At 42.5% G+C, this 25,986-nt stretch overlaps 6 protein-coding genes across 14 annotated transcripts in view; all 6 read right to left on the bottom strand.

Moving 5' to 3' along the window:
• The window catches only part of LOC124191403 (rho GTPase-activating protein 7-like), a 37,212-nt gene extending 35,519 nt beyond the window's left edge, over nt 1–1,693 (bottom strand). The window contains exon 1 of the mRNA XM_046584598.1: nt 1,519–1,693. The gene's annotated coding sequence lies outside the window, so the exon portion shown is untranslated. The remainder of the gene's footprint in view (nt 1–1,518) is intronic.
• A 2,188-nt stretch (nt 1,694–3,881) lies between these two features.
• Nucleotides 3,882–5,495, bottom strand: LOC124191406. 2 transcript variants are annotated; one of them, XM_046584603.1, is made up of 6 exons: nt 5,358–5,495; nt 5,010–5,119; nt 4,850–4,949; nt 4,595–4,779; nt 4,481–4,531; nt 3,882–4,410 (listed from the first exon to the last, which is right to left on the bottom strand). In XM_046584603.1, the coding sequence occupies exons 2-6, from the start codon at nt 5,094–5,096 to the stop codon at nt 4,327–4,329; spliced, it is 507 nt and encodes a 168-aa protein (XP_046440559.1). In that variant the 5' UTR covers nt 5,097–5,119; nt 5,358–5,495; the 3' UTR covers nt 3,882–4,326. The 2 variants fall into 2 exon arrangements, with proteins under 2 accessions (XP_046440559.1, XP_046440560.1); XM_046584604.1 differs by having other exon boundaries at nt 5,298–5,441.
• Nucleotides 5,496–6,988: 1,493 nt separating this feature from the next.
• LOC124191415 lies at nt 6,989–8,007 on the bottom strand. The gene is made up of 5 exons (XM_046584623.1): nt 7,865–8,007; nt 7,671–7,797; nt 7,504–7,569; nt 7,330–7,432; nt 6,989–7,264 (listed from the first exon to the last, which is right to left on the bottom strand). Exons 1-5 carry the CDS (start codon nt 7,959–7,961, stop codon nt 7,202–7,204), a joined length of 456 nt encoding a protein of 151 aa, XP_046440579.1. The 5' UTR covers nt 7,962–8,007; the 3' UTR covers nt 6,989–7,201.
• A 977-nt stretch (nt 8,008–8,984) lies between these two features.
• LOC124191414 (protein YIPF6-like) lies at nt 8,985–10,265 on the bottom strand. The gene is made up of 7 exons (XM_046584622.1): nt 10,125–10,265; nt 9,942–10,064; nt 9,804–9,882; nt 9,705–9,747; nt 9,497–9,622; nt 9,275–9,432; nt 8,985–9,197 (listed from the first exon to the last, which is right to left on the bottom strand). The coding sequence occupies exons 1-7, from the start codon at nt 10,164–10,166 to the stop codon at nt 9,079–9,081; spliced, it is 690 nt and encodes a 229-aa protein (XP_046440578.1). The 5' UTR covers nt 10,167–10,265; the 3' UTR covers nt 8,985–9,078.
• An 82-nt stretch (nt 10,266–10,347) lies between these two features.
• On the bottom strand, nt 10,348–17,625 carry LOC124191410 (transmembrane protein 131-like). Of its 2 annotated transcripts, none has more exons than XM_046584608.1 (14): nt 17,076–17,625; nt 16,782–16,998; nt 16,625–16,698; nt 16,489–16,556; nt 16,298–16,424; nt 16,123–16,236; nt 15,936–16,058; nt 15,669–15,838; nt 15,404–15,593; nt 15,143–15,251; nt 14,835–15,076; nt 14,097–14,774; nt 12,528–14,032; nt 10,348–12,461 (listed from the first exon to the last, which is right to left on the bottom strand). In XM_046584608.1, the coding sequence occupies exons 2-14, from the start codon at nt 16,876–16,878 to the stop codon at nt 10,844–10,846; spliced, it is 5,115 nt and encodes a 1,704-aa protein (XP_046440564.1). In that variant the 5' UTR covers nt 16,879–16,998; nt 17,076–17,625; the 3' UTR covers nt 10,348–10,843. The 2 variants fall into 2 exon arrangements, with proteins under 2 accessions (XP_046440564.1, XP_046440563.1); XM_046584607.1 differs by having other exon boundaries at nt 17,072–17,625.
• Nucleotides 17,626–17,636: 11 nt separating this feature from the next.
• Nucleotides 17,637–25,973, bottom strand: LOC124191412 (synaptotagmin 1-like). Of its 7 annotated transcripts, XM_046584616.1 has the most exons (12): nt 25,862–25,973; nt 25,287–25,705; nt 25,087–25,136; nt 24,091–25,021; nt 23,207–23,430; nt 22,494–22,646; nt 22,033–22,178; nt 21,663–21,956; nt 21,433–21,606; nt 19,391–19,499; nt 19,197–19,330; nt 17,637–19,074 (listed from the first exon to the last, which is right to left on the bottom strand). In XM_046584616.1, the coding sequence occupies exons 5-12, from the start codon at nt 23,334–23,336 to the stop codon at nt 18,880–18,882; spliced, it is 1,335 nt and encodes a 444-aa protein (XP_046440572.1). In that variant the 5' UTR covers nt 23,337–23,430; nt 24,091–25,021; nt 25,087–25,136; nt 25,287–25,705; nt 25,862–25,973; the 3' UTR covers nt 17,637–18,879. The 7 variants fall into 7 exon arrangements, with proteins under 7 accessions (XP_046440572.1, XP_046440576.1, XP_046440575.1 ...); XM_046584620.1 differs by having other exon boundaries at nt 22,033–22,151; nt 25,087–25,705; XM_046584619.1 differs by having other exon boundaries at nt 19,391–19,508; nt 22,033–22,151; nt 25,087–25,705.
• Between the last annotated feature and the right edge of the window lie 13 nt (nt 25,974–25,986).

Below are 25,986 nucleotides of genomic sequence, written 5' to 3' on the forward strand. Positions count from 1 at the left end.
TATGAATGAAACCCCCAATTGCCATAGGAGGAATTCACGAACCTTGTCCCCCCCCTCCGCCTGTTGAATGATGCCCATATTCATTATAATAATTGACACACACTAAAAGGGCAAAGACCGAGACGACGACGGTCATTAGTAACGTCAGAGAGAGAAAGAAAAAAGTTGGTAGGAGAAGGAAGTTTGGGACGTACTGGGGAGGGGCCAAATGAGAACGCAACGAGGCAGACTAACTAACGAACTAACTAACCCCCTGTGTGTGTGTGTCTCCTAACTCGTATAGGAGCACAGCAATTTATACGGTTCTTTAAATAATTCCCCTCCATGTTTTCCCCCTATTTCTCCCGAAAAAAAAAGAATCGTTATCGTTACCAGAAAGTATTTTAATATTCAAATGAACAAGGAGTTTTTCAAATCCCTTGGAGGGACCAGCAACAACAACCACTCATTTCCGACTCCTCAATAATTTAAATCTCATTTTTATTATTTATACTACAACCTTCAATAAAATTCAAATATTTGTTCAGTATCAAAATGCGGAGATTCCAAAAAGATAATCCCATAAAAAACGATTCCTCCTAGGGAAATAAATTTTTTATAATGACAAATAACTTTTGAGGGCTAGAAAAGAAAAAATGTATAAATGATCAACTGTGGGTGGTGGTGAGCCTCACTAATTTATAACGATCGTTATTTTTTCCCCCCCTTAAAAATTTTGATGGCCACTAAAGTTTAATTATTTCGACTACCGAAGGTTTAAATTGGTTTTTATGGGCATTTGAAATTTTAAAAAAGTGAAAAAAATTTCGGGATGAAAACGTTTCCCCAATTGGTCACGTCGGACACTCACAAAGAAGTTTTTTTTTCGTGTTACACTTATTTATTCTTATTTCCTTTCAAAAATAAATCACTTCTTTTCTATACGCTTTTAAGGAATGAAGGAGGAAAGATGATCGATCCATCATTTCACACATCCCATTAGAGGCGGTCCCCGTGTGTGTGTAGACCCTCTCTCATCGATACATATCGCATGGGGAAAAACAAAAACAGAGAAAAAAAATAAATAGTTATCTACATTTGATTTTTCCCATGGCCCCCACAACACACACACACACACGGCCGTGGTGAATAATAAATACGTTTGATAATTTATGGAGTCCCCCCCTTCGCTTTTGTCGAGTCGTCTGCTGTACCCACAGCAGATGCAGTAAAAATGGGGGATTTTGTTTTATTTCTCTTTTGAAAAAATAAGAGAGAATGCCACTCTTTTTCTCTGTTTGAATGTCCCGCCCCCCTGCGCCACAGTTCTCTTTAACACACAGCAAACGATTTGGTATTGAAATGAGGCGGGGGAGAGACTACGAAAATGGTATGCAAGACGTGATCGCGTGGTAAAAAACAACAACCTTTCGACAGCGGCCATTAAAGAGTTTCACGATGACGACCACGCATTCCGAATTTCCAAATGCTCAGACACACAACAACAACCCACCAAAATAAAGAAATAAATTCACTTACAATCATGGAGGAGGAAATCCGTCAAGTCACACGATTGGAAAAAAGGTCTTGGTCACTGCTGTGCAGTTCAATCACATCAAAAGCACACACACACGTGGCGATGAATTCACACAATTTGATCAGTGCAGAGATAGAGAATGGCGACCGAACTGGTCAAATGTACCACTGAGACTGAGAAAAATGTGATTTTTCTACACCCACAGCTTCTCTTCTTTCCTGAGGGGGGCGCCCACCGCGCGCCATTTTCCCGCCGTGATCCCCCTTCCCCTTAACACAATAAAGGGAGGAGCCCAGCAGAATCCTCCTCCTCCTCCCTGGTAAAATACATTTTTATGGTAAAATCTTTTACGACTTATTGGGTCGAGAAAATATATATACACGTGTTTTTCTTCCTTTTGTTTTGTCAGTTATATTATACTATTTCTTTCTCTGGAAAAATGGTCGTTCCTTTTTATTGTCTGCTGGAAAAACGTGGGCGCGCGCCATGTTTCTTTTCCGGGGGTGCACCGAACAACAGGAGCAGCAGACAGTCGTCGTCATAAGTTTTCTTTTTTTCTATCGAAATATAACAAAACAAAACAGGACAGCAGCAGCTCTTTTTCGATCTCAATCATCCATCACGCACCCAATTACTAGAAACTCGACTGGAAAGTGGAGAATAAAAGAAACAACAACCAAAAGCGATTACACGGAAACAAGGGGGGGATTTAGTTGCAGCACGGGGAAAACAAGTTTTCGATCAAAAAATTGTTTAAAAAAGAAAAGAAGAAAGCCCCGATGGCGACATCTTCAATTTGTGCCCCCATAGAGATTATCATATAATACACACATAGGGGGATATATTATTAGTACTATTATATGAGAGGAGAAAGGGACTTTCTTTCTTTAACATTCTTCTACATGGCAAGCGGGGGGGCTTTTCTTTAATGGGTCTAAACCTTTCAGAATCTATGTGTCCATCTTCTGACGACGACGGAATGGTATTCGTCGATGTTGTAATCCGCTGCTCCGGCGAAATACACCCAAAAGTGGTGGAGGGAAAAAAAAGGTCGTCGGAAGAATCATGTGCCATATCCTTTCATTCACAATATGTTTAAGGTTTTGAATAGAGAAGGTTGTCAGGAAGGCCGTTAAAAGAAAGTAAAGTGTCGGCAGAAATAAATGCCATTTGGAAAACATATTTTGTTTGAAACTGGTTAAAAGAAAAAATGCCGGAAAATTCTTATTCATTTACGCAGATGGGCCGAGCAAAAAAGAAATGTTGGAAATATGACGACGTGCTGGCGGGAAAGAGAAAGAACGTAACGACGTTTTACACCCCTGCTGCTGCTGCTGGATGGATCTTGTCCTGGAGCCACTTCATCTGGCCAACACCTGAAAGAAAAAGACAGCAGGAGCACAGAGAGTGTCTCGTAACCGAGTCCTGGGAATGATCGGAGAAAAAGGTAAACCCATTTTCTTTTTTCCTTTCAAATGCCATAAGACCGTAAACATTGGAATGAACTTTGGCAGCCAAAAAAAAGTCGTTGGTCGCGCCATAGTCGACGGCACCCACCACCACCTATGAAAGAGAGGGGGGTAAGTAGCACAGGGGGATTATATACACAACACACAGTATTATAGATTCTGCTATATATGAGCTCTTCCTAGAAAAAGAAAAGTGAACACAACCGTCTAAGGGGGGGGGCTGGATGGATGGCTGCTGGGCTTAGACTAGGCGCGTACCGATAAGCGCGCCGGACCGATGAATATCTTCTTCTTCTTCTGCGTCTCTACAGGAGTTCCTCCCCAATATAGTAGAGCATAAGAAGAAAAAAAAAGAGAAAAGTTGCTGAAACTGCGAGGGGGGTTATTCTCCGAGGGGGGAAAAAAAGTACCTAGTGAGTGTGTGTGCACATATCTTATCGTCGTTCGTTCAGTTTTTTTCCTTCTTCTTCTTCTTAAGGAGGGGAATGAGCAAAGACGAAGGCTCTCCAATTTCAACACGCCTTTCTACTTTTCCTCCTCCTCTTCAGCTTCACATCCTTGACGGATTCTCGACGGCATCTCTTGATCTCACCGACAGCCGGCTACTCTCCTCCAGCCCGTCTGTGTGTGCGCGCTCGCTCTTGGTACCTAAAAAGAACTAAATACATTTTGTGAGAGAGAGAGAGATGAAAAAGCTTTCTTCGTCGCCCGTCACTGAATATCAAAACTGACAGAGCGAAAGACTCATCAACTTGCATTTTTCTTCTCCGCTGGGATGTTTTTACTTGCTCAATCAAAACTGTACGCATGAAAAGAAATAAATGTTATAAAATTTGGGTAAGGTGTTATTACATTGCCGTGTAACGATGGCCATCAAAATGACACGGGCGATAAAATTTTATCAAAGCCATGTATTCAAATCTTTTTTTTTATTCCTTTTTATTTTTGTTTTTCGTTGGAATGGCATCATGGAACGGACGGACTTGTTCAAGGAATCGTGAGAGAATCGAAATGTCCAACAGGAGGGAAAAAAGGAGAGAGAAGGAAAGAAAAACAAGGGTCAAAGGATCTGCTCACACGATAACGACCATGTTGTGCTGCTGCATTCAAGACCAGATCCATTGAGGTCTCCGTAAGGCACAATCATTGCAATTGACAGGGGACGGTTGTATATAAATGTTGCATGAGATTTAAGAGTCGAGATTAAGGGCCGAGATTAACTTTTCTTTTTGGCCTCTGCTGTTGTTGGAGAATGGTGAGCTGCTACACACCAAAATGGATCTACCTTCTGGTGATAAAAGAGTGAGAGAGAAGAGGAGGAGGAACACGTCGTATACATTTTTACGGGTAGAGCAGCTCGATGTGCCGGGCTTGCAACTCTGTCACGATTTCGTACTGGCTCCAAACGCACATGAAGAAATACATCTGTTGTTGCATCAAAGATACACCTTGATTAGAATCGCCGAACTTTTGTTTGAAACGAGTATAGACTTACATTGGCGGCCATCCAAATCCAATTGACGATTGAAACAAATACATTCCATAGCTAGATAATTGAATAAGAATTAGCAATCACTTTTGAATTCAGACATTAGAAAATAAAACTTACAATGTAATAACCAATGATGATCCACAAGCCGTAAACAGCTTGAAATAAAACCACAAGTGTCATGCAGATCATCCAAGGAAAGAAAAGGCCTCTGTACTCTTTTCTGACGCCTTGCACCAACATGAAGGAGCAAATGATGAACAACAGGCAAAATAAAATAGCTATGGCCCCAACAGACTGCATTGCTGAAAAATTCAAAAAAGAAAACATGGTTAAAGTTACCATTCTTTTTATGACTAGGTTTGAATTTCTTACTATCTTTCACATCAGCTTCAAAGTAGGGCAGATAAAACTGGGCAGAATCTCCTCCACGCATCACATAAGCTGTATAGGCTATTATGACTATTGGGAAAAACTGGACAAAAAAGACATGAATAAAGAATGGTTCTCTAGTCGCTCAAACACTAAAACTTACTGTGGTGTAGAATGCAACGGCAAATGTGCCCTCTCTAACATTCATGTGCCAGAAACAGGGAGACCAACAAGTTGATATGGAGGGCATGTTGAGGTGTCAATAAAACTGTCCTACAAAGATATAAAGTGTTAAAACTTCCTTGAATATTAACACAAAACTGAAACAGATGAAGGCAGAACAAATAATGCAACAAGCAACATTTCACATGTTGAACAGCCAGAACAGGTTACATTAAAAATGTACTATTAGACACAGAAGTAAACTTTACCAAGCTCAACACTTTCATACCTGAATTAATGTTTCAAATAATGCACAAGAATTTGGGTTAATTTGTTTGTTTATACGTACTTTTTTAAAAGAAAAATAAAAATGGACCCGCCCTGTTGTTGAACTCGTTGGTTTTTTTTAAACAAGCCAACCAAGCCACAGCTGCCACCTGTTGAGCTCAAAACAAACTCCCTCAACTCAAACCGTGAAATTTGAAAATTTGCAGAATTTTCATTAATTCAACATTGAAAACTAACTAAACTAATCTAGTTATTTCTTTACACATGTATATTACTACTTTTTTTACAGTTAGAATATAATATATCACTTTTTTTAGTTAAATTAATAATTTAATACCTCTTCTTTCCTTCTATTGTAGTTTGTACAGGTAGGCCTACAAACAAAATATACAGGTAAATTACGTGTTGAACAAATTCGAATTACATTTTAGACAAAATGCTACGACTATGCCACGCCGATGTAAACAGAAACTCTTATCGTATGAATACAAGCTATTGAAACGCAAACGAATAATAAATCCAACTTGAAGCGTCGGAAATTATTTATTCATTTATTATACAGGAAGAAAGTAAACGCATGTGCCTATAAGCGAAAAAAAAACGGTAATAAATCAAGCATCATGTATTCTCGGTCATAAAACTCCACGGCAAGATGCCTGCTGCGTTCGGGAGCGCGATATGATAAGCAAATAATCATAGCGTACAGGCGCTTATCCTTTTTTGCATGGCAAATGATTCTCTCTTTCACGATTCACCTTTTTACGATCTGAAAGACCATTCTGTAAACTGAATTTAAGGAAGCATTATAGTGTTGATAGTGCAAGTTTCCTTTTATATGCAAGTCTCAAACGACCGAAGAAAAGAACTTATAAAAATGACTACGACCTGGGCTTATTTTATTTTAAAATTTTCACTTAAATTCACTTAAATTCAGATAGTTCCTTTAAAAAAAAATAACCTTTAAAATTAGTAAACTACTATAACTATTCAGCAAATTTAAAAACCAATGTTTTTCTTAATTGCGGTTGCATAGAAAATAGATCAAACAAGTTCTTCTTCAAGGGCGTCCGCGAGAGAATGTTCTTGTTACCGTTTTAGCGTCATTATTTCCATCTTTCTCTTACGCCTCGATAGTCAACGCATAGCGTGTGTCAATTAACACACCCACATCCAATTATCAAAAAAGGCATTGATTTAACCTATTCTATTTCTGTGGTTGCAAATGAGGTAGTCCTTCAACAAGTTGAGTCGGTAGCTTTGGTGTGAAGCTCTTTATAGTGTGACTATAACGAGCAGCTGCGTCAAGCGGTAAAGGTTCTTGATCTTAAAACGTATGGTTACCGCCAATCTAATATGTATTGTACTTACCGCAAAATTCAGGATAAGATAAACTGGAGAAAATCGAAATGCCATGGAATATTGGATCAGACAGGAAATTACACCGTCTCCCTACCGAAAATACCGCAATCAAGATTCCTCGGATTTCTTCCGTGTTTTTTCCGTGTTCTGTTTGTAAATTCAGAATATTTTTTTTTATAATCAATTAATTTGACACCATGACAACATACGAAACAAAATCCTATTAGCAAATTAATTAGATCATAATACCTTTTGGTTTCGTGCTCCGCCCTGCTGTTGCAATATGGTAGGAATTTCTGAAATAGAAATCAATGACGATGCACACGCGAGCCATGACTTTGCTTGACACGTCCCTTTATTTGCCCATGTATGTTTAATTAAGTTACATTCTTAAAAGTATCGTAAATGGATCGTGTCGGAGGTTTAACAACAAATCGGAAGGAAATACATCAAATATATTTTTGTGGGAAGCAAATAAAGGTGAGGTCAATCTTAAAGGTTCACTGAACCGGCTAGGCGTAACTGTTACATAAAGCCGTCAACTGGTCAGTCTTCAGCATCGAGCTGCGCTTGATGACGATTGGCCGCCGAACGGGCTTCGAAGATACGCTAAACCCAATTAGGAAACGCAAAATGATGCATTTTTCTTTACATTTTCAACAAAATTGACTCACCCGATCGATCAAGATGGGTATCAAGAGCGGTTGAGTTTTTGCGTCCATCACTTGCTGTTTAGGATAATCCAACAGGAGTTCTTGGACATCATCTTGATTCACACTATTGATGAAACCATTTGAAATTCAAATCAATGTCCAATTGAATTCGCTGTAAAGAAATATCGACCTTACCCAATATTTGGAATAAATGACCTTTTGATCGTGGCCCCCCTGCACATCGGAGCGAATACGAATCGCCTATTTGAATGCAGAATGAATTTGATTTGGATACTCAATCTCAATTTCATTCACAATGAACTTCAACCGATTAAATTTGCATATTGAAAAGGTGCCCTTACCGACAGTCGAGGTCTCGAGAATGCACGTGAACAGCGGCGAAGATGACGATTCCCGCAAACAAAAGTAGAATAGTTGAGGACGAAGACATACTGTTGAAGCGCATCATTATTTTCGATTGCAGAATATCTGCGTGAAGGGAAACGAAACCAATATGAAACAAACCAAACTCGGCAAATTCTTCGAAGTGTACTACCTGAATAACGCAGTGATAAAAGATTGGACAGGAGCTTGAGAGATTCGACAGCGCTTCTTTTGATGGTTGGAACAAGACTACCGTGCTGTCGGAGCATGAGGTATGGCTTTATACGGGAGGAGCCAGAGTCAGGGAGTATCTACATGTATACATCCTTTGTCTGATGACGCATGTCGTTTTACTAAACATTTTTTTCTTTTTTTAATAGACAAATGGAATGGCTTGGCAACACTATGGAAGATGATGAAAGTAAACTCCATTTTGATTGTAATTTTCAATTTGCAGAAATCGTAAAGCTCATGCTACAGAGTAGTGCGAATGAGAAAGTTTTACTTGCTCAACTTACACAATTTACATTTCTATTTGAGAGATTGATTCTCAAAAATAGGTTGCAATATGCTGATGCCGAGTCGGTTCAGGACTTACTGCACGATATTGTGCTGGGTGTGGCGTAGTTACTTCCATGTTGAAGCCGTCGTCACTGCTTGATTCGACAAGTCAGATAACTCAATTTTGTAGCGAAGATCTGCCTTCCTCTCTGACCGAATGCGCCCTTAGCCAACTCGTGCCATAATCTACAAGTGCTAATAGAATATTTTACAACAAAGAGGAGCTTGCCTTGTACGACCAATAGCACAAGACAGATTTTCATAAATCAATTGCCATGTCGTCCCCTTTCATTGTACACGGCATGACGCGACATTGGAAATGTCGCGTTCAATCATTCCTGTGTACCGTTGCCGGCGTCTTGTCAAGAAGGTTCCGACGACTAGTAGCAGAGAAGTGCTCTTCTTCTCTATTCAGTCGTATCGAGTGGATCAAATCTATTGAATCAAAGCTCTACCTACGTGAGGTAGAGCTCATAAATGAATCGAGGACGGCACTACTGTTAATTGCATTTCCCATAGAGTCGCCTTTTCTTCCCCATTTCGACTGATGTCGTATCATCTTTTGTTACCTTACATTTCTTTCGATTTTGTTTCGTCAAACAGACCGAACTCGTCGTTTGTTATAATGCTGACGATCTTCTCTTCTGTAATCTTTTGGCTAACTTGTACTTACAGGGTGCCAGATGACTAATCTAAAAATGGACCACCACAATTAATCAAACTAATAGCCATTCAACTGGATACCACCATTTTATTCGATGGCGCATTATGTTAATTTGTTTAGAAGCCGTGCGTGTGCAAATTGAGAATATATGTGATAAATATTTAGGAATTGGAAAGTGAAACAACGAGCCAGGCGATGACAAAGTAGAATAATCCAATCGGGTAACCAGCCAAGATTTTCCGACGAGGTGGGGAAGAATCCCCTAAAAATTTGATAGCCGCTGTGACAATAGAAACAAATGAGAACAATTTAAAATAATGTATGTGCAAATTTCTATGTGAATGAATAGATTCATACCCCAGACTGCCCAGAAGAAAGCCGTCAAAGAAAATCCGCAACGAAGTACGAAGAATAGAGTGTTTTGTTGAAGAAGTAAAACAATCCTACATAGCGCCAGCGCAATCGATAAGGGCAGCAGACAATATCCCAATACGCAAACACTTTGAAAGAATGATCTATAACAAAAAATAATTGGTACCGTTTTGCCATGATTTGATTGGTTCAAAAATTGGTTCTTACATTGTTCCTCCTAGTAATTTGGTATTGATGGTGACAGCCATGGCACCAACCCAAACAATAACAAACACTTCTGCAAATTCTGGTCCACCATCGTGATCAGTACTGTCACTTCTTCCCTGTAGCAATCTGCACACAACAAGTGATTATTCAGTACTCAATTGCATCATGATCATTTGATTGGTTTTCATTAAATCTGATTACAACTTACAATGCCATAAATGTGCACAAAATAAGTGGTCCCCACAAGTCCCCTGCATAAAAAGTTACATTTATTTACTGTGGTTAAAATCTATTTGGACAGACTCACATTCTGTTAATAAAGAAGTTTGTTGACGAGGGTAAAGTACATGAAAGAACTTGTTTCCTACAGCCTTGAGATCACGTACCTGATAAGAATTGAATGTTATCATACAGTATAATTTCTCATAAGGTAAATTAACTTTACTATTGTCAGGCGGATTGGTTCATCTAACGTATTGAATTCGGGCTTTCCTTCACCATTTGTAGGTTTAGAAATGGAAGGGATGCTGTCCATTTTCCCGCTGACATCGACCAAGTAATCTTCATTCTGAACGTTACATGGTTAGACTCATTGAGCTAAATGAACTTTTTTATACAAATTGCTTACCGATGGCGAAGAAAACGGTGGAAGAGAGTTAAATTCCTCCATTTCACTTGCCACGTCTATAGATTTTCAATGCAACGTATAGGCTCTTGTCGCTGTCAAAATATTCAGCTGATTAACTAACGTAGCAGACGACGCTCTTAAAGCGACTCGAGGGCTAGATCGAGTTGGTCCCACGTCACCAAAATGTTTAGTTGTGTTGGCTCATTTGAAAACAGGAGAAAAGTTTTATCCACTTTATTGTATTTTCAATTCAAGTGTCTTAATTTTGTTTTATGAGGGATTAGAGAAATTTCTCTAAGGGAGGCTCATTATAATCAGCAGCGGGAACTTCAACCGAGGTCTGGGTTCCATTTTTTCAAAACGGAGACCTGTAACTCTGCATCCGTTTCCTGGCATGTGTTTTTATGGCATCAACATCAATTTAAACGTGTAGCGTCTGTGTGTATGTCTGTGTGCTTTTCAACATATAAAACAGGACCATGCGACAAGCGATAATCCCGAATCATCTTGGTTTCTTGTGTCGTCGTCGTGGGGGAAACGTATCTCACAGAGAGAGGTATGACGTGTTTTCATATTCCATGCTGCTTCATTTTGTGTCCACTCTTTTCTTCACTACATTAAAAGGGCGCGATAAGGAACAGAAAAAAAAAATTAATAATAAAGAATGCAACAATTAAGCTGGGTACACCAGAAAAAAGAGTCAGGTGAACGTATCAAAACTAAAACTGGGAGTAAGACGGCCAAGATTCATTGCTGGGTGGGCTACTGTTATTGTTGTTGCGTGTTGCTGAAGAGTCCCACAGACTGTTATTCTGTAACAGCTGGTTGCTAGTAGAAACTACGTTAGGAGGATTAAGATGAAGCAAAGGATCTTGACTCTGTCGTTGTTGTTGCTGCCTCGTCTGGGTGATGTCGAACCAATGAGGTACAGACCATGGAGAATAAACACGACTCACTGGAGCTGTATTGTTTAGGGTCTGTAGTAATGGACTTGGAGGGCTCGGCTGGACTTCTGGCCATACGTCGGGAGTGGCAGGACCTCCAGATGGATTAGTGGAGCTGGTAGGCCACATGGAACTGCCTATGCTCGCCGATTCAGTGTAATCGGAAGTGAGACGGGGCAATCCAAACCAACAGTCGGGCGAAGATTCCAGATAATGAAGTGGGTTGCTGCTTCCGTCTGGCCACCAGGCGCCGGAAGGAGCCGATGGTGGACTCGTAGGTGTAGTCAAACTGTACCACGGTTGATTTGGTTCTGTGTTCCATGTCGAACATGTCGGCGGCGGCGGCGGCGGCGAAGCCTTTTCGCGAACGTGTCGATAACCGATCGGTTTGGGCAGCACCGGATGTTCTTCGGCAACGCGTCGGACTTCTGGTAGGATTTTACCAACAGGTGGTTGGGGACGGTTGGTTGTCTGCTGAAGTAAAGGAGTGACAGGGGCTTTAACTAAGGATTTATTGTGCGTTCGTGGTTGCCAAACAGAGGCCACAGGCGTCGCTGCCGTCGATGTTGTTGTTGTTGTCACCGTCGCGGTTGCTGCTGCAGTCTCGGTCATCTTTTTAGGTGCCTCTACAACAGTTGCAACGCTTGTCGTTGTTGTTGGGACAATCACTGGTGGAGTGGCGGAACTCTTGGGTGGTTGCGGCGGAGGAGGCGGGTGATTTTTAGATTTCTGGACAGTCGGCGTGACGTTGGCTTTATTCCGGTTGTTTGAAGGAACCGAAGAGCTTCGTCCGCGCTTTTCACTCGGTTCATCAGTGGCTGTTGTCGTGGGCTGTGGCGCTGGAACGGGTGGTGATGGGGCAACAACTAGGATGGAAGGTGAAGGAGGAGTAGTAACGACGGGAAGTACAGGGGTAACGGGCTGAACGGGAGCGGCTTTGGCTGCATGTTGTTGTTTCGTGTCTTCGTTAGTGGAAGGAGCAGTAGGAGTCGATTTGGATTTCGTCTTCTTATTATTGGGTTTAGGTTTAAACAAACGTGTCTCCTCCTTGGTAGTGACGACTTTGAGAGTCGGTACTGGCAGTGAAGGTTGTGGTGGAGGCACGTTCGCAGACAGCGGGGGCGTTTGGCTCCGCTGAGACGAACTGCTGATGGTGGGCGAAGGTGTGGCTGAACGTTTCGGAGCGGGTGGGGTCCAAGAGACGAGGGGAGGCTTTACCGTCCCCAGTGGAGCCGTCGGTTGTAACGCCGATCGTGATTTATTCTTGGATTTGTTCTTCTTGCCACGCCCAGTTGTACTTTTGGCGCTAACCTCAATTAAAGGAGAAAGGGCAGGAGGAGGAGACGGAGCCGGTTTCGAAGACAATTGAGTGGTTGCCTCCTTGCCGACAGCCCTGCAATACAAACAGTTAAATGAATAACATTTTACTTAATAAAAACAGGCAAACCCAAACTTGTACCTGAGATCAAGCAAATGGCCAGCAGTGGATGGCGAATATTCTAAATCGCTCGCTTCCCGAGTTGCAGAGTGAGCGGCCACGACCGTCACCATGGAGACGACGCCAGAACGGAGGATCCGATCAGCTTCCAAAGTTGCGGCCGTGACGACACAGAGCAGGAGAAAGACGGAGACGGCGACCGATCCGTAATAGAAGAACTGCTCCCAGTTGGGTCGCGGAAGGACGGCCGCACAGAGGACCAGCATATGGGTCGGTAATGTAGCCATCAGCGTGTAGTTGAGCGGAGTGTCCTGGCCGCCAACGGTCGAGTGGAGTCTCAGAGTTCGAACGACGCGAGTCTGGGTGAAGTCTGGCGTGAACGCCACCTCCATCGAGAGACTTTGGTTGGGCAAGAGCGTCATGGGTTGACACTGGAGAACTCTGAAACCGTAGCCTTCACACGGGGACTGATTGATGTCGAATCCCGTGATGGTGATGGGGAAAGGGCCGCGATTTCTGGCCGTAAACGTTCGCTTGACTGTCACACTAGGCAGCAAATACTGGAAACGACTCTGCCACGAACCGCCGCCATTGGGCCCCGTCTCGCAATTCTTGAGGTGTTGCTCTCCGATGTCGAAAAGGAGCGGTTGCGTCGAGCCGGGCTTGCGGTTTGCCAGCAAGAACTTTGCCGATTGTCCTTGCCCCGATAGACTCACCAGTTCCAGGCCTGTCACGTTGTTCTTGATGACGAGCAGCGATCGGTACTTGAGGTCTGTGGTAGGACTAAACGTCACGCTTAATTGTGCTTGAGAGCCAGGTGTCAAATAGACCATGACGCTATCCTGCGACTCTTGCTGTTCATCGCCCTCAGCCTCTGTCAGCACAAACGCCGAACGTTTCAGGTTCTGTTGCAACTGTTTATTCTTTTTGAGGCCACCTAAGGAAGGCAATTCAATGCCTTCTGTCAAATGGGCCGGCAACTTGGACACCAAATCTTTCATCTCCACTTGTGCGTCTTCGAGCCAGAGGATCTGCGCCAGGACGACGCTGGCCGTCGGGTTGGCCAATTTCAAATCCATTCGGCTGCTGCGTCCCATTTCGGTCAAGGGGAAATGAAGCCGGCGCTTTGTAGCTAACCGCGGCCAATTCACGTCCACCCGCAGGGGCATCTCGGTGAAGCCAATCTCCTTGGTGACGAGCTTCACCGATGCCACCTGATTCCAGATGGATTGACTCAGAGATTCATAGCAGCGATAGAGTGATGTTGTCAGATCAAGATCGCCGAGAGCGTTCCACCAACGTTGCTGACCCAATTGCCAGTCGCTCACTAATTTACTGAGGGGAGATGCGGCGCAATGCCAGTCAAGCGGATAGGCCAGTCGAGCGACGCCAGCCGATTGCATGGCGTGGATGATCGAAGACGTATTGCCGTTGTACAGGTTAAAACTCAGCTTGTGCTGAAAGGGCGCTGGAGCTTGGAAACCCACCACCGTCACAGATTCATTAAGTGTCGAATTGAGGCGGACCTGGGGAAAGAAAAAAAATTAATTGGTTATTACAGAAATAGCGCCACTTTCTCACAAGAATCACCTCTGTAGTCAAGTATGGATCTAAAAAATTGGCTTTCCAGGGAAGCGGATCAGGAATGGTTCGAATGCTTCCTGTCACGGTCCGATAACGCAGTGTAATTGCCACCGTTTCTAAAACGGTGCGCACGTGAACGAACAACGCTGAAGAAACATCAACCTCCCGGGCTTCGTCCAGTTGCATCAGGATCTGTAATTGGAAAACGGCAAAGCTTCCCGGTCGAACGGTCGTCGCCATCGTCAAATTGCCAAAGTGAAAGCGGCTCTTGAATTGAGCTGGCGTTCCGCTTTCGCTGCCGAGGTACGTCAGGACTGCGTTGCTGCAATTCGTACCCCACCCTTGAAGGGAGACTCCCACGGGATTGGGATTCCACAGAGCCAGGTGGATTTCTTTGCTGGAACCTTCCGTGAGCCAACCAATGAAACGATTCGTTGAATTGTTCCTTCTCGATTCGGGTTCTTCGTCCTCTTCCTGTTCGTCTCTCCAAATTGGAACGACTTTGCCGGAAAAGACGCTCACAGGAATGTCCAGCCCGGCCGAGGCGTTCGTTTTCAGATGGAGATTAACCACAAACGGTGTCCCGAGAAGAGGTGGCATTTTCACTAAACACAGTTGCAACAACAATCCTTGCTCCCGAGTTCTCAAAACCGTCTGACTGAAATTCCGCGCTTCAATGTACTCCTGAATGAAGAATTCAAGTTAAATGTGGCAAGATTAACAATATTTCAATGACTGGCGTACCTGTGGAGAGAGTGCAGCGCTTAGAACGTCGACGGGGAGGGCAAATTCATTATCGACACTTAGTGTCTGGCACGACGGCAGTTGCAGGTGTTGGCTGGCCAAAAATTGAGTCGACGAACGATTATACCGCAAGTAACTGGCCGCAACCGTGATTTGATAGCCGACGGTAGCTTTGAATTGGCCACTCTTGGACTGGACCACAATTCGACCGCTGGCCGTTCTCAGTTGACTCACACTAGAAGCTGTTTGAACAATTAAGAAGAAAATAAGCAAACACGAAAAAGAAATTTCTAAAAAGGAGAACTCACGATTAAATGAAACTAGGGCGACCAAGGTCGGTGTTGTCAGAGATGGCGGGACCTTGACTGGACTGAATTCGATCGACAATCCTTCGCTTAGTGGCATCGCCGTCACGGTCTAATCAATAAAATTTTATTAATTTGGAGGTTATAAAAGATTCACAAGCTGATGTTTTCATATCATTGAGAGTATGTCGATATTTTTGGCCGGATTTCAAAATATTTTATTCAAACATGATTAAGGCGCAGGGAATTGGGTGGTCGAAATACCTGAACGGTGATGGGTCGATTGCCAGAATTTATCACAAAAAGTTTAAGCGTTTTGGGAGGATCGTTGGCATCGACTACTCCAAAGTCAAGGTACTGCTGAGGGCAAAAAAGTAACGGCTGACTAGTCACTTCTAGACTGATGGGCAACATCAGTGAGCCGTGAGGATGAGCTGTATAGTTGGTTCGTATCCTACGCAAATATATCCAATATATTTAGACGAGTGTGCCTACATCAACATAATATGTCTATCCGCTTGACATGTACCTTACGAAAGCAGTGACGTTAAGCGCTCTCATGGCCAGAAAGTTGACTTTGGCAATGGCTTTGCTTTGATGTGGTGGGATGAGCCACCAGTCGAGCGATTCGTTTTCGCGCTCTCCCCCCATCGGCATTTCCAGATGGATGTCGCAGCTACTGCCGAACATTTCTAGAACCTAAAAAAGTCATCCCATTAGTTGCATTGCACGCGCTACTGTGATTTATATCATCGAGACATCAAAGAAATGCTAATTACGGCTATTCTACACAAACCTGTAGTGCGGATGCAAACGGGTTGTAGAGATGAATTAGAGGGGAAAAAGTTGTATTGACCGGAATCCGTACGTTCACGAATGGTTTAGCAAGAAAAGGATTGGGAAGACCACGGGCTTGTATCTACAAAAACAAGAAATTATCATATGAAACAGGTTTTGATGAGCCATGGCTTAATTAAAGTTACTCGATAGGGGAATGAACCCCTGGTGGTGTGGATGTACAAGGTGTCTTCCACATATCCCTCCTCTCTACTAAGGAAAACTACTTCAAAAGAAGTATTTGCCGATGACTCAAGTACCTGAAATATGATTCAAACATGAAAATATGGTCAGCTTCACAGGACGTTGATTGAAACTGACTTTATCCTCCACAAATGAACAGTGGAAATGAAGCGATGAACCAGAGATTGAAAGGATGTTGATGGGCTTTTCGTTAATCCTGTTGTTCTTGATATTGACTTTTTGCCTCCACACAACGCTAACAGCACTGCAAAGAGAGCAAAGTTGGGATTAATGGTTCGCATGAGCAAACGATAAATTGCTATGAATACCAGTCTCCAAAATCAAGAAGCGGAGGATCAAACAACAGACTTCCATGACTATCTGTTATCAAATTGCTCTGTAAACAAATAAAAGCAAGCCAATAAAAACATTTTCTTGAATTCTGGAAATTATTTGATAAATCACCTGTTTCTTGACATGATTTGCAATTGGTTGGACTGGTTTTCCTTCCTCCTGCCTAATGTTCTGGCTAGAGCCAACTGTGAACGGAGAGAAAAAGAGATAATGAGTCCAGAAAGTTGAATCAACAAATGAGACACAAACAAAAGTGTTGTGTGCTTACTTTTGTCATGGCTTACTCCCAAAACAACCAAAGTAAGAAGAGGGGCCAAGACTGTAAGAACTACTGCTGACTTTGCACAATTTCTGCAGCAGATCATGCTGGAAATCGTTTCTTCTCGTCGATCATGTGCCTAATATATAGTGGCTTATCCTTACACCCCAGATTGAAGAACCTTCTTTTACACGTATCTCACGATTGCTGCTTACTGTCTTGAATTCTAAAACCAAGAGAACGATTTTGGTTCATCGAAATAAACTCATCTCGTTCGCACATGCGCATAGTAGACTCACTAACAAAATATCTCAGTGTGGGTCGACGAGATCCGCAATTCCGAATTCCACTCTTTTCCACTAGCCTTAGGGCTAAATGGCAAGTACAGTTAATGACGTCATTTCACTGTTGAAAAAACGGCTGCTACGGAAATGTTCTTCTTCAGTTACCATCGTTTCTTTCTGACTGGTCAGAGATATGGCAGGTGAAACAAGAAATGTGATAATAATGGAACAACAGGTTTTACTGTATAATACATCGCAACAACTCGCATGATGGGTTTTATTCCCACAAGCTGCGACTGGCCGCTGGGCTGCTATTGGATCGTCGTCACCTTGAGCAATGAAATAATCATTAGATTCCCTTTCTCTCTGCAGCGAATCTACCAATGAAACAACCATCTGTTTGATGACCATAGTTGGGTGGAGAAGCCGCAGGTGATGGGCGTCAAACCTTTTTTTTTTTAGTAAAATAGACGCGCGGACTTTTTAAAAACATGTCGGATGAGAAAGAATTGTGGCTTTTTTCAAGGATCGTGAACGGGTTTAAATATAAAAGAAAAAATAGAAAGTGAAGACCAAAAAATGAACCAACAAAGACAATGTATTTTTATCCATTCTCTCTAACCATTATAATAATCAAGACTGGCTGCGCTCTTGTTCCGTTTTGTTTTGTTTCTTTCTTCTTTTTTTGTTTCACTGAAATTTCTGATACATAATTTTTACCATCAAATTTATGATAAAATTATACCCAACGAAATAATAACACAATGATATTGATAAAAGTTTCCCCAATAGTTGGGAAAATGTGTTTTGTTTGATGTAAGTCATAATAATGAAAGGGAGGGGGAACGTGTGTACCTTGTCATAATGTTACGTGTGTTGGAGACGAAGAATTTTCTAAATGAATAACAATGTCGTTCGACATCATTTCTTTGGTGTCGTACATTCTTCTTCTCAGCCCTCGTTTTCTTACATTATCAAACAGATATTACAGTATAAATATTGAAAGTTGGAAATTGATATCTTAAAAGTTTAGTTGTAACTGCTCTGTCTCTTTTTCATCACTGGGTGGTGGCAAGTGTGACAGAAAATAATAAAAACAAACGGACAGTGGGGGGTAAATAGCTGATGATTAGGAATGGGCGGGGCTTCGCGTTTCCTGTTCCTCATTAAAACAGTTAACCGGGAGAGAGAGAGAGAGAGAGAAAAAAAAGACGAAGATTCACGCGGGACTATACTGTAGGTAAGTTTTTCTCTCTATATATAACTCGCCGACAACAAACAAGACACAGCACGGAATGAGTGGGGGTTTTGGGGAGGGAATGTAAAGCGAGAGAGAAGAACAAATGAGTCGGGTGGAGAAGAAGAAGTTGGTACTATGTATATGTGCAACGTCACATCTAAGTGACAAATCTGAACGAGGAGAAAATGGCGAACGAAAAAACAAATCTATCATTAATAGATATTCTATCTCTCTCAAAGTAGTCTGAGGAACATGGAATTACGAATTTCTTTTTTCTTTTCTTTTTGGTTTTGGGAAGGACATGGAAAGATAATGAAAGTTACACGAAGAGATATAGATATACACATTGACGCGAAACGGGGAAATCAAACCAGAGGGGGGAAACGAAATAGTTTTATTTTGTCCTTTTTTGTTTCGATTCTTATTTCTTCACTCGGTGTTGATGATTCCATTCATATTAGATTTTTCTATCGTTCTGCATTTGAAACCGATCAAAAGAGGCCAAAAAGTACGGGGACGAGGAACGTCTTCTGCTGGATGATGCTGGTGAAATTTTTGTGTCTACAGCAGGTATTTCGCCTTTTTAGTCTTTCTTGTCTCCATCGTCGGGCTCCTTCAGCGTGTGCCACTGGGCGATGGGGCGTCGGGGCGAGGCCAACATGTCGGACCAGTGACGCAGTTCAGTTCCAGTTGCGTTGCAACCGAGGATGGCCTTACCAATGGGATCAGATGTGCCGATGCGATCGTAATCGACGACGGTAACTACCAGTTGCACTTTCTATTTAATCAGAGAAAAAAAGGAAGTCGAATTAAGCCACTCGGTGCGCAGTCGAGAGCGTTGCCATGGAGACGAAGTAAACAAACTGTCGATCAAATAATAATAGCATCGTATAATAATACCTGGATCTGTTCGAAGGGCACCTCAAAAGTAAACGATTCGTTATAGTACGGATTGAGGGTGCACTTTTTGATGCTCGTCTTCTTCTTCTTTAACCGTTTGCCGTTCTGCATCAGGGCGATCTTGACGTAAGGATCTAGTCGTTCAATCAATACAAGTTAGAGGCGGGCGGCCAGGAGAGAAATCAATAACTCACCAGAGAGACCACCGACGTCCATTTTCTTCAAATTCTTGGCCTCGAGGATGACGACAGTCAATTTGCCGGCGGTTGGGACGTAGCGAAGTGAGAAGCAGATGTCACCCAACTTGTTTTCCTGCATTTGCCCCGACGATACGACATGGTAAGAAAGAATGCATAGAAAACAACACAACATATCGGAGCGTGAATTTCAGAAATGATTCGACTCTCGCGTTCCTTCGATCACGTAATGTAACAAGGACAGAAGACAGAGAGAGAGAGAGAGAGAGATTGCGATTTTGTTGAGAACAGGGTGAGAGAGAGAGAGAGAGTGACTAAGTGAATATAAGAGAATATAATGAGAGAGAAAGCAAGTGAATCTCGATTCACCCGCCGTTTCCTATAAAAGAAAATTCAGACCAAATAGATACCCTTATCTACTGCAAATCAAAGTAAAGTGTCCCTATCGTTTAAATATCTAATTGAGTATATAAGTGATGGTGAATATAAATGTATGCAGAAGAATAAGAAGAGAAAAAGGAGAATGTAATGTAATATATGAATGATAGATAAAAAGGAAAGAGAGAGAGAGAGAGAAGTCGAGAAAAATAAATGTCTAAGTATATCATTCACAGGATCGAAAGAAAATAAAAGGATATAAGTAGTAGAGATAGAGAGTGAATATGTAATGATAATAATTGTTTTAATAAAGGCAAAAAAGTTTTCAAAAATGCTTTCGTTCAATACTTACGAGTAGAGAGAGAGAGAGTGATCATTTTGAGAGCATGAGGATGAACATAATTGTGTTTGTCAGGCCCGCGGGATCACAATTCAGCGCGATGAAAAACCCGTTCCGTAAACATCACAATTTTTTTTTATTTTGTACATTTTTTGAATTGGAGGATTATTTTTTATTTTTTTTATTTTTTTATTATTTTTTTTTTTATTGATTTTTTTATTTTATTTTGGTTTTGTCAGAATGAGACCCGCGCGCGCGTTTCAATAAAAAGGAAAAATAGAAAAAAAAGAAAAATATATAAGAAAAATAGAAAAATTGATAAAGAGAAACAGTCAATCATAATCATAATGATAAAGAGATTCGCATTAAGGCCACCAAGCAATCATGAGCCATTCAAAAAAATTAGTTTTCCAACAGTTATAAAAGAAACATCATCAGTCACCATCATCGGTCGTAATTTTGACCAAATTGCGTCACCGATAATTTTCACGCTTTAATTTTGGCGAGACGCATTTCAATCATGCATTATTGTTCATCGTATGAATGGAACAGCCATTCTGTTTAACACTGGATGATGGTGACGAGCATTTGATAAAATTACATTAGTACACGTAATAAATACCGAACCATTCTTTGACAGCCATGCAGAACATGCCAAACGGGATTTTGTTTTTTTAGAAAAAAAGGTTTCGTTAGTTACTGGAAAAAAAAAAATTCTACGAAATGTTTGCAAGAAAAATCACGCACTATTTGATCGTTCCATTTCGATTGGAATTTGAGCAGTTGTTTCTGTTTGCCAACTAATAGGATCGGAAAACCGCTATCTAATTGAGATTAGCTAATCTACATCCGCTCTAACATAACTAACGTTTGTATACTATCAATGGCAATTGTTTCGCTTCGGCACTAAAGATTTACTTTGCTATACTTCTACTTCCATAAAGAACAGGAAAGCTGTTTCTTGTGGCTACCACTAAAAGAGGGCGGGGAGAAAGGTGGGGGAGGAAATGGTAGACCAAATAACTATATAGAAAATAATCAAACGACGTCTTTGACGTCGTTACACCAAATTTCAATGAATGTTGAACACCTTTCTTGGCTTTCAATTTCCACACGTCTGCTGGAATCAAATCAACTGAAATACGTAATTTTTAATAATTGACCAAAGGAAGGAAAGCCAAGAAAATCAATTAATTGGTCGTCAAAAAGGTAAAGAGAGAGAGAGAGGTAGCTGCCGATCAAATAAACAAAAAAATAACCAAACAATTATGAAAAAAAAAAAAAAATAATAATAATAATTATCGAAAAAGATGACCCCCACCTGTCCGCCTTCTCCTTCGACGCTGGTCACCTCGGCCCATTCTTCGATCGTCTGGGCCAAGTCGACCATGCAGAGTGGCACTTTAACCTCACCGATCTGGTCGTGTTTGGAGAAACGGTCGAAATCGTAGATGGCAAACACCAACGTCTTGGCCATGGCGTCGGCGTAGGGGACCTGCCACCAGAATTTCGTGAAATTTCATTCGTTGCAGGCTCATCGTTAACATTTACCTTGAAGGTGAAACTTTCGTTAAAAACGGGGTTGAGGGTTTTACGGTGGACTTTGGTTTCGAATTTCTTCTTCTTGTCGGGGAGCAGGTAGACCTTGACGTAAGGATCGGATGTTCCTCCCATGTCGAGGGCGGGCAACTCTTCGGCCTGGTGGACAGTCACGACCAAATTGCTCTGGTTGAAATCGTATTCCAGCTTGTACTGCAATCGACCCAGTTTCTGCTCCTCTTTCTTTTCACCTTCGACGGCAATGTCTTCCACGTTGTCGGTCAGTTCATCCATATCCGGCTGAACCTGAGATCGACCGAAAAAGGAAATTGTTTCATTTTTAAAATGGCCCAAATACAGTCGATGGAGAAGATGGACGTACCTTTTCTTTGTAGGCATTTCCGAGGAGTTGAACTGATTTGAGGTCGACGGCTCCTTTGAGTCCCTTTTTGGCATCCTTGGGCCTCCGCTTGCGGCAGCATCGCCGGATGCAGCAGAATGCTATCAGCAAGATTACCAGGGCCACTACTGTGAACGGTAAATATAATTGGCCAGCACCCCGCAAAACGGGTTTATATTGTATCTCGTCGCAATTGCTCGGAAGTGAACGACTTTAAGGAATCGAAAAACGGCAAAAAAACCCACCACCCAGAATAATAATAATAAAAAAAAACAAGAAATCTAATCAAGAAATAAAAACACCACCGATGAAAAAGTAAAAAAAACATCAATCAACTGGGCTTGCTTTTATGCCCGGCTAAAACACCAAAGAGCATGCGACCGAGACACCGTTACTTTCTCGAAAAAAGCAAACGACAGCGAAAAAAGTCGAAAAGGACTTACCAATTCCGATGCAATAGAGCGCCCAAACGGGCATGCCCATTTCCTTGGCGATTTTGGCCAATTGCTCCTTGGCCATTTCGCTCATTTCGTCAGCCGTGCTCTTGGTGGGCGGAGCGGGTGGCTCACTTTCGGCCGTGGCACCAGCTGCCGCACCTGCAATGGTAAACAAACAAATAAGACATCCATCACTTTGTGAGCTGCTATTATCATCTACAGTAGTACAAGGGGAGACACCCAACTGATTACACATTCTCCTTAATATCAGGCGTCCATCATGCCAACGGACGTCAGACGCCCACTGTAATCCGGTGTGCATTATCCCCTTTTTATTATTATATATTTTTTGTTTCGTGGTCCAGTGGGGAGTCCCGACATCCGGCTGTGTCTGGTACCATAACGTTGTTATCGGAGAAACATCACCACAGATGGCGACATCATGGAATATAGAAAAAAGCGGAGAGAGCACATAAAACTCCTCCTCCTTCCATCCCTGAGCTTTCCTATCTCGACGGGGTGACGCAAAAGCAGAGAGAGAGTGCGCTATATCGAACGAACGCATAGAGCAGGGTATATGATACATCTCTCGTGTGTGTCTGCATGGATCCACCAAGTCAATACCCGCCCCCTTTGATTCTTTTAATAGTCCCCACAATTTCTTTTATTGGTTTTTCGCTCTCACATGAATAAAAATCGGGAAGAAAAAAAGAACTTACCAGTCATTGGAGAAGACGAAAAAGGAGAGGATGAAGTTGCGGATGAAGATGGGAAAGGCGACGAGGTCTCCGTCCGGATGTCTTCTTCCATTAAGACTATGCCCTTCTCGTCAGCCGCTTTGGGCGCCATCTTCGTCGTCTCCGTCTTGATGCCGCTCGTCTCGACTTGAAGGATTTCAAATGTTTTTCCTTCCCGGGGGGTTCACACCAGCAAATCAGTCAAACTGTTGGGAGAAAAGACACGTTGATTGGGCTCGTGCGGTTTCAATCACATTGATGGGGCAGTAGCACCAAACAAAAAATGTGGCCAACTCAAACAAAAAAAGACCAAAGAAAAGATTCAATGGCGACCCGTTCACTTTGCCGCTGCCACTGGTTCTGTGCCGCGGACGGCAAGCAAATCAATACTAGCTGGCCAAGACTAGCCCAGTCACACTGTATTCCTCCTCCCTCCTTCTCAACTGTGCGTGCGTGAATGCGTGCGCCCCGGGATCTGCGCGCGGGACTGCCACGGTTCTCTATGTATTATTTGTTCATACACATGAGGCGTCGTCGTCGTTCCCCCCCTTTTTCTTCCCTTCTTGATTTCGGGATACCCAGCAACGACGAAGAAATTTCCAGATTGATTTTTCGTTTTCGCCTACACATTTCTTCTCCCGTTCTTCCTTCAGGGCTGTCCCGTCCGCCATTCTGTCCAAACGAGAACCTCACGCTAATCGATCGGGATCACGTACAGAGAGAGATACACACTCTGTGTGTGTGTGTGGGTATATGTACATAAATGGCGGACGACAGCGAAAATATTCCACGATTCTTGATCCAATTTTGTGAACGAGAAGGTTACGTGTTTTACAATTGAAAATTGACAAAATAATTCAACTTACCCCCGAAAACATGAACGACGCTTTCTGCAGGTCGTCCCGATATTCCTCCGGCTGCAAATTGAGAAAAAAGATCTGTTGGCATCCAACGGCGTGCAGCCCGTATGAAATCAACCCGCTTCGTTCCAATGGCCCACTTTGCACTCTGTAATTATAACGCCGATTGGTCCTTCGTGTACCAATTTGTTTTCTCTCACCCCCCACTCGACACACACACACACACACAGACACCGCGTCGTCGTCTACCCTCACGTTCGTGAAATGAAGAGATTATCAGCCGAATGTGGGACTCACTCTCTTGACGAGTTGGACGATCCGGTCAAGGCTATACCCACGGTAATTCTAAATGACTAAATCAAATGACGCCGGGAGCCAGACGACGACAACGACGCTCAAAGGTTCGATAATCAGATTTGGGGGAATGAAATATGTTATGACGCTGCGTTTCAAAGATGGCGGCCGTGAGAAAGTGGGCAAAGATAATAGAAGACTTAGGAAAGCAGACTGCGCAAGAGTCACGGCCAAAAGGACGGCAAACTTTGCAGAGAGAGAGAGAAAGTTCTCTTTATTGATCGACGCCTACTTGGTGTGCCGGGATGCGCGGTCCCGCAACGAAACGAAAGCCGTGGGGAGGGACCCTTTTGTGTTTGCCGGGTTGCAGAGGATGAGAGAGAGATGTTTGTCTATTGGATCGATGCGTGCAAACGTCCAGCTCCAGTTCCGCGCTTCCATTCAAGTTTTTCTTTTACCCCTTTCTCTCTCTCTCTCCGCATCCGGAACCACTCATTATGCCATCCCTTTCTTTTCGCGTTGTTGTCGTGATTTCTCTTTTGGGTGCACATTTCCATTTCCTTCATCTTCTTTTCTTGCTGATTTTCAAATGGCGATCAAACGATTCCACCCCAGAAATTTCACGAAAGGTTTCTATCTCCAACTGCCAAAAATGAAAAAAAATGAGAAATGAATGAGCTGCTTTATGTGCAAATAAATATCCATCACTATTGATTGGCTGCTGCGGGGAAAATCCGGGCCGTCAATATCCCCCTAAGCTGGAAAGAAGCACGCCAAGGTTGCAAAGGGATGGAAGAAAAAAAAAGTTGCCATTTTCTGTTTTATAAAAATAAAGATTCCCCTAACGGGAATCCCTCGAGGTATGCCACCGTCCATAACGTAAAAGACCTTTGATCCTAAATTTTTACCTCAGCTCGGTTTCATGGGGAAATGAATTGAGAGGGGGGAAATTTGGAGTGGTGTGAAGCCGGACATGTTCGAATCGCATTCCAGTGTACATCAGATCACTCAGCCGACACATACACCCACTTTAGACGATTCGGCTCGCACGTCATCTACAATCCGATAAAAAGAAAAAAAAAGGAAATAAAATAAAAAAATAAGAAGGAAACCAAGAATTGATGAGTCTCGCTCTGTTGTGAGTGCTGTTAGCAACGTGCATTAGCCCCGGCACGTCCTTGTGATCGATTCTTTTTTCCCATCCGATGAGTTCGCCTGGCTGCTTCTTTGTCTGTTTGTGACCGATGCGCCGATGTCGTCGTCGTCGCTCGGTTACTTTTTCTTTAGATTTATTCTTCCTTTTGATTCGACACTAAGCCAACAACATCTACATCAGAAAGTCAAGGAATAATAAATATTAAGCCGATATGACTGACGTCAAGTATACGAGCAAAGGGACAAGGAAATCCTTTCATCTTCCGTCCCCATAGACACAAAATTGGAAAAAAAAAATCCTCACGTTATTAAAGAATTATAACCGTACTTGAAAAATGATGATTGGTGCGGGCGGCCAAAAGAGGAGAGGACACAACGAAAAGGACAAGGTCAGAACCAACCTGAAACATGAAATCAAGTTGCCGGTTTCGCTGGTCTCGTTTAGCTCATAAA

The sequence above is a fragment of the Daphnia pulex genome, chromosome 3 (assembly GCF_021134715.1).
Source record: "Daphnia pulex isolate KAP4 chromosome 3, ASM2113471v1".
Lineage (NCBI taxonomy): Eukaryota > Metazoa > Arthropoda > Branchiopoda > Diplostraca > Daphniidae > Daphnia > Daphnia pulex.